Below are 7248 nucleotides of genomic sequence, written 5' to 3' on the forward strand. Positions count from 1 at the left end.
AAAAAAAAAAAAAAAAACTAAAAAAGAAAGATGAAAAAGAACAAGGAGGAAGAAAGAAAAAAGAAAAGTGGAAACAAATAGTGCCTCTTTAGGGAATTGTTAACAATAACGGATGCGATATGCAGCTAGGCAGAGTGCGGAGAGGGGTTTTGTAGAGGCAAAACTGGGAAGGAGAACAACATTTGAAATGTAAATAGATGCGGGGCATTGGTGGCGCACGCCTTTAAACCCAGCACTTGGGAGGCAGAGGCAGGCGGATTTCTGAGTTTGAGGCCAGCCTGGTCTACAGAGTGAGTTCTGGGACAGCCTGGGCTACACAGAGAAACTCTGTCTCAAAAAACAAACAAACAAAAAGAAACATAAATAGATAAAATAACAAATAAATAAATGAAAAAAGATAAGCGACTAAAACAAGTTTCTTAGGGCTGGGCGTGGTGGTGTACGCACGCCTTAAATTCCAAAACAGGGAGGCAGAGGCAGGAGAATCTAATGAGTTCGAGGCCAGCATGGACTACAGTGTGAGTTTCAGAACAGCCAAATACAGAAAAGCTTGTCTCAAAAAAAAAAAAAAGTTTTATAAAGTGCAAATGTGTATTTGTTGCCAAAAGGCAGACTGCAAAATTCTCACTGACTTTACTCCTCTGATAAGCCGTCTACAAATTAGGTGAGTCACTGTTCCTTTAAATTCTTCCCAATCACCTAAAAAAAAAAAAAAAGGGTGGACAAATCGGCACATGCGCACTCTTCCTGGCCCGGACTGTCGCCCTACGGTTGCTGCCTTTCCGCAGCTTGTAGCAAGGAGGTTAAAGGTCCTCCCACTCAGAATTTACGCGCAAGCGTAAACTACGATTGGGGGACATTTCGTCTCGCAAAGAACCCAGTCCCTTTTTCGCTCTTCAAGGCTCCGCCTCCCGCGGCCAATCAGTGGGCCTCGCCCTTCGCAATGACCAATGGCAGCGAGCGTGGGGGCGTGGTTGGGCGTCCGGGGGCGCGGCCTGGCGCTGAGAGAAGCGGCGGGGCGAACCGGGGGCTCTAGTGAACAGCACTGCCGGACTGAGATCGCCGGCTGTCGGCCAGCGAAAGCGGCCCGGGCCCGGCGGTCCCCGAGATGTCACGATGGCTGTGGCCATGGTCGAACTGTGTGAAAGAGCGTGTCTGCCGCTACTTGCTACAGCACTACTTGGGTCACTTCTTTCAGGAGCACCTCAGCCTGGACCAGCTCAGCCTGGATCTGTACAAGGGCAGCGTTGTCCTGCGGGATATTCACCTGGAAACCTGGGTGAGTTGGCACGGCAGAGGTGGGATGGTGTGGAGAGAGGGGGCACGGGCCAGCGAAGGATCCTCGCGGAAGGTTTGGGCTGGAGGACAGGCACTGTGTTTGGAGAGGCCAGTGGGTCTCGACCGTCTCCGCCAGGCCCCCTGGCTGGCCCGTCACCACTTAACCAGAAGCTAGAAGTCCCTGTCTTCACCTCTCTAGGAGAGAGACAGACTAGGAAGTGAGGTGTTACTTGCCAGAAAAATATATACAAAAAAAAAAAATGTCACCATCATCATACGGAGTTTGGGGGAGCTGCTTGGGGAAGGGGATTCCCGGGAGTTAGGAGAGCAGAGAGATGTAGTGGGGAGCCAGGCAGTGACAAGACCTGGAACTGGGGTAGTCAGGGCTTTGGGGGTGTTAAGAGCCCTGCCAGGGGCCCCTGTAGAAAGATGTGTCCTGACCTCCTCACCCCATGATCCTGGGCATAAGGGGTGGAGATCGCCCCCGGATGTGGATGTCAACAACAGCGTCACTGCCTTCTGTGTTGATCCACACCTCGTGTGACTGTTGCTGCTGCTCTTTACTTCCTGCTTTTGGGAGAGTGGGAGGGGCCTAGCTTGGGCTTAGGGAGGGACTTGGTCTCTGGCATCTCTACCTGGAGGGCAGCCCTCCGGGAAAGGTGTAGAGTTTTAGCTTCCGGCTAGCTGGGGCGGGGGATGGGAGGGGAAGCTGGGCCTGTTGCTCAGGAGGTCTGAGGCCTAGGGTATGGAGTCGGGCAGGAGGCTGGGGGTGGCAGGTGAGGGGCACTGACTCAGCTGATGACTGGGAGTAGCCAAGGTGCCACCAATTAGAGGCTCCAGCTTAGGGCTGGTATGGGGCCATCCTTCTAGCTCCAGAGCAGTAGAATGGGCATGTGGCAGGGCTGGCCTCTGGGTCTGCAGCTTCACTTAGAAAGAGCTAGAAGTCAGCCATGCCTTTGGGAACAAATATGGGTTGAAGAGATGGTGGCACCGGGTGTGGTGGCGCACGCCTTTAATCCCAGCACTCGGGAGGCAGAGGCAGGCGGATTTCTGAGTTCAAGGCCAGCCTGGTCTACAAAGTGAGTTCCAGGACAGCCAGGGCTATACAGAGAAACCTTGTCTCGAAAAACCAAAAAAAAAAAAGAGAGAGAGATGGTGGGGATATCTAGATAAGAAAGAGTATAAGAGCTGGATGGTGGTGGCGCACGCCTTTAATCCCAGCACTCGGGAGGCAGAGGCAGGCGGATTTCTGAGTTCAAGGCCAGCCTGGTCTACAAAGTGAGTTCCAGGACAGCCAGGGCTATACAGAGAAACCTTGTCTCGAAAAACCAAAAAAAAAAAAGAGAGAGAGATGGTGGCATCTCCTAATGGCCTGGTATAAGAGGTGTCTGACCTTGGCCTCAGAAGAATATCCACCATCTGGGTGTTCCCATGTTGTGCTTCCAGCCACAATGCCTTCTTAGTCCACTCTCTTGTTCCTTTTTTGGGGGGAGTCCAGGCCACTGGCTGTTTTCTAGACTCTCCCCAACAGCACAGGCCCCTCACTTGAGCCCACCCCCCCCACCCCTCTCAGCTCTTCACCCTGCAGCCCTACCTTGAAGGCATTCCAAGCAACTCCATGGTCCAAGGACCAAGTTGAGCCCTGGGTCCCAGCCTCAGCCTTCTGGTACCTGGAGTGACTAAGACAGATGCCTAGGCCTCCATGTCCCCATCCATGGAAGAAGAAGGCTGACTCAAGCTCTGCTCGCCTCCTGGCTCTGGCCCTATTTGGTTATCCATGGGCTCAGCGGGTACCGTACTACCCAGAGCACCTGGGTTCTTAGGGAGAAGACCGTGACTCACGGCCTCAGGCATTCCCAGGCAGTCAGGGATACAACCCTAGCACAGACATCCCCTTCCTATGTCTTGAGTGTATAGCTCTTCTGTGGGTCTAGGACTGGGGTCATTTGGCCTTGGGTCAATCCCTCTCCTGGACATGATACCCTTGAACTCTTTGCCTGCCTAGGATGAACATGCATTACTTGTTGGTCTCTCCGCTTGTTCTCATGCCTGGAGCGGGCCAGCATCCTGCTCCCTCCCCTGGCTGCCTCCTCTTCACTCTGGCTTCACCGTCAGTCTCAGTGGGTCGGTCGGTGTGCTCCTGGGTTACCTGCAGGCTCCACTCACCCCTGCCTAGTGCTCGATGACTCCGAGTCAGAGCCTGGCATTCTGAGGCCAGGCTGGGAGACGAAGGCACTCATTATCTGTCCCTGCAGCCTCTGGTTGCCACATAGAAGGTGCTCAGAATCTCATATATCCTGTAGCCCAGGTTGGCCTCTAGCTCAAAGTATACAGCTTTGACCTCCTGATCTTCTGGCCTTTGCTTCCCTAGTGCCAGGACTATGGTGAGCCTCACCACATCCAGTTGTAATCTGCTGTTGTGTATGTTGGGCAAGCCCTCAACCAACTGTATACTAGGCTGGCCTAGATCTTGAGACAATCCACCTACCTATGCTTCCTGAATACTGGGACTAAAGGCACGCAGGCCACCACACCCCACAGTAAATAGAGTTTTGAAGCAAACACAAGAAGGAAACTTCTTAGCTGGCCCAAAAGGCTGAGCACTGGCTAGTGAGAGGAAAACAGGTCAGGGGCTAAGGGAAGGCCTTGGAAAGTAGCAGAAAGAAGGATGACCATGCCGAGGGTGCTCTCCAAGACAGTGGCTGTGCGAGACTGGCAGGGAGCCATATTCGGAGTCTTGGTGAGCAGATTTTTATTTCCCTTGCCTCTTACCCAGTCTGTGAACGAGTTCTTGAGGTCAATGGAGTCACCGCTGGAACTGGTGGAAGGGTTTGTGAGCTCAATCGAGGTGGCTGTCCCCTGGGCTGCACTTCTCACTGACCACTGCACTGTGTGTGTGTCAGGCCTTCAGCTTACCCTGCAGCCCCGCCAGGGTTCAGGTAAGACCCCGGGGGGAGGCAGTTTCTGGAGATGGGCCCAGGAGAGTCGGGGCCCTTTTATCCTGACTCCTTGTTCCTTGCCACAGGACCAGGGGCTGCGGACTCTCAGAGTTGGGCCTCATGCATGACCACAAGCCTGCAGCTGGCTCAAGAGTGCCTTCGGGAAGGGTTGCCAGAACCCTCAGAACCACCACAGCCCCTGGAGGGGCTGGAAATGTTTGCACAGACCATTGAGACTGGTGAGCAGGTCCCTACTCCTAGTCTGTTCTTGGGCCCTCCAGTCTACAGGACAGGGGCCTAAGATAGTAGTACGGTGGCCACCTTCCTACCCAGATAGGCAGAAACTTGCCTTGCCTCCCAATGCCCTGCCTAACTCTAGACACTCTTCCTTCCCTCCCTTCTTCCCTCCCCCCCTCCTTCCCTCCCCCCCTTCCCTTCTTCCCTCCCCCCCTCCTTCCCTCCCTCCCTCCCTCCTCCTCCTCCTCTTTCTCCTCCTCTTCCCTCTCTTTCTTTCTTTCTTTCTTTCTTTCTTTCTTTCTTTCTTTCTTTCTTTCTTTCTTTCTTTCTTTCTTTCTTTCTTTCTTTCTTTCTTTCTTTCTTTCTTTCTTTCTTTCTTTCTTTCTTTCTTTCTTTCTTTCTTCCTTCCTCCCCCCCTCCCCCCCTCCTTCCCTCCCTCCCTCCCTCCCTCCCTCCCTCCTTCCCTCCTTCCCTCCCTCCTTCTCTCCCTCCCTCCCTCCCTCCCTCCTTCCCTCCCTCCCTTCCTTCTGCAGTACTTCGGAGGATCAAGGTGACCTTCCTGAGCACTGTTGTGAGGGTGGAACATTCACTGGGTGATGAGGAACGAAGTGTGGCTGTGGAGGTCCAAGTACAGCGGTAAGGAGTGCAAGGGAACAGCAGGACACAAGTGCCTCTACCCTCGCTCCTAGCCAGGCTCCTCCGAAGGGACAGGCTTGACTTGGGTTGGGCATTGGTGAGATTTGGGAAGTGGGCTGTGTTGGGAGCCTGAACTGTGTATAGATATGAAATCATTCAGATCTTAAAAACTCAGAACCAAAGGCTGGTTGAGCCTCCAAGACAGAAGCCACATTCCTCAGTCCCATGTTGCTAGGACAGCTCTAAAGAGGGGGCTTCTAGCCTGGGGTTATCTGGACAAGGCTGGGCCCTTCACTCTGCAGACTGGAGTACTGTGACGAAGCAGTGCGGGACCCCAGCCAGGCCCCACCTGTGGACGTGCACCAGCCGCCTGCCTTCATGCACAAGCTGCTGCAGCTGAGTGGGGTCTGCCTATACTTTGAGGAGCTGCCCTCCCAGGCAGACCCGCCACAGCCACCTTTGCAGATCGGCAGCTGCACAGGGTATGTGGAGCTCATGGTGAGGCTGAAGCAGAACGAGGCCTTCCCGGGCCCCAAGGTGAGTCCCGGTGATTGGGAATTTGATCCGTGGGGCTGGAGAGATGGCTCAGTGGTTCAGAGCACTGGCTGCTCTTTCAGAGGTCCTGAGTTCAATTCCCAGCAACCACATGTATAATATATACAGGTTGTGAATCACAACACTGTATAATGGAATCTGATGCCCTCTTCTGGTATGTCTGAAGACAGCTACAGTGTACTAAATAAATAAATAAGTCTAAGAAATAAAACAATAAGATAAGTAAATCTTTAAAAAAAGAAAGAAGGAAGGAAGGAAAGAAAGAAAGCAAGCGAACGAGCGTCTGACCCACGTTGGATCTGTTCCCAGAAGTGTTGATTGACAAGGCGCTGTGGGGAGAGCAAGTATGGCAGCTCATCCTATAATCCCAGCATTTGGGAGCCTAGTGGAAGGTTGCCTTAAGTTCAGCTCTAGCCTGGGCTACAGATTAATTCCAGTTCTTACAGTAGAGATTACTATCTTCTTGGCAACCGGAAAAACAGACTCTGAAAGATCAAGTTGGCCAAGACCATTCAACTGCTTGGTAGCAAGTTTAGTAGAACAACCAGTGTCCCCAGAGTATGGGCAGGTGGGCTGCCATTGGGGCTGGGTGGCATGTAAAGTCCCCATGGCTGTCCACTTGGTCCCCAGTTGGAGGTGTCAGGACAGCTGGGATCCCTGCACCTGCTCTTGACCCCGCATCAGCTCCGGCAGCTCCAGCAGCTACTCAGTGCCATCAACCTCGCAGGTGAGGCTCCTGGGTGCTGGGTGCGGGGAGCAGGTGGGCAGTCTCGGGAGAGCCAGGCAGGCCGTGCTGAAACGTCTTCCCCACAGACCCCGGAGGCCTGGCCAACAAGCTGAGCAAGAGCCGCCCACTGGGTGCTGAAGACTTGTGGCTCATTGAGCAAGATCTGAACCAGCAGCTGCAGGCGGGTGCTGTGGCCGAGCCCCTCAGCCTGTACCCCATCACCAACCCCCTCAATTTGGACAACGCAGGTGGGTGCCAGGCCCTTTCCAATTGAAGGGGCATTTGTGTCAGTGCAAAAGCTGAGGGGCCAAACCTGTCTGTTTCTGACTGCCCCTCACCTCAACCCCCAGACCTCTTCTTCTCCATGGCCGGCCTCACAAGCAGTGTGACGTCAGCTGTCTCTGAGCTCTCCGTGTACAGCGTAGACCTGGGCTCCTCTGTTCACAGCAACATGGCCTTCCATCGACCCTCAACCCCACCCCACTCAGGTGGTAAGTCAGTGACTCTTAGAGATGTTTATTTCAGGAACAAGGTGTGGGAGGAGCCTCGGGATGGTGGGTGCATAGAAGCAGTAGGCCCCAGCCATGTCTATAGACCCATAGACAGTGGGGTTCCCCAGGGTCCTAACTCACCAGTGGAAGCTGGGGAGGCAAAATAATATGCAGTCTAGGTTTCTTAGTGAATGCTTTTGGGACTCAGTTCCCCTTTCTACAGAACAAGCATGGTAAGATGAGGCTGTACATTTTAGTTAATAGGTCAGAGGCTGGCCAGGCGTGGTGGCACACGCCTTTAATCCCAGCACTCGGGAGGCAGAGGCAGGCAGATTTCTGAGTTCGAGACCAGCCTGGTCTACAAAGTGAGTTCCAGGACAGCCAG

At 53.7% G+C, this 7248-nt stretch overlaps 1 protein-coding gene across 3 annotated transcripts in view; it reads left to right on the forward strand.

The window, feature by feature from the left end:
- The first annotated feature begins 1023 nt into the window (after positions 1-1023).
- Atg2a (autophagy related 2A) overlaps positions 1024-7248 on the forward strand; it is a 20525-nt gene continuing 14300 nt past the window's right edge. For all 3 annotated transcript variants that reach the window (XM_029542411.1, XM_029542418.1, XM_021210018.2), the window contains exons 1-8: positions 1024-1279; positions 4055-4217; positions 4304-4456; positions 4988-5090; positions 5393-5627; positions 6276-6372; positions 6459-6620; positions 6723-6863. In XM_029542411.1, the coding sequence (XP_029398271.1) occupies positions 1109-1279; positions 4055-4217; positions 4304-4456; positions 4988-5090; positions 5393-5627; positions 6276-6372; positions 6459-6620; positions 6723-6863 (1225 nt within the window). In that variant the 5' untranslated portion in view covers positions 1024-1108. The remainder of the gene's footprint in view (positions 1280-4054; positions 4218-4303; positions 4457-4987; positions 5091-5392; positions 5628-6275; positions 6373-6458; positions 6621-6722; positions 6864-7248) is intronic.

The sequence above is a fragment of the Mus pahari genome, chromosome 1, assembly GCF_900095145.1.
Source record: "Mus pahari chromosome 1, PAHARI_EIJ_v1.1, whole genome shotgun sequence".
Classification (NCBI taxonomy): domain Eukaryota; kingdom Metazoa; phylum Chordata; class Mammalia; order Rodentia; family Muridae; genus Mus; species Mus pahari.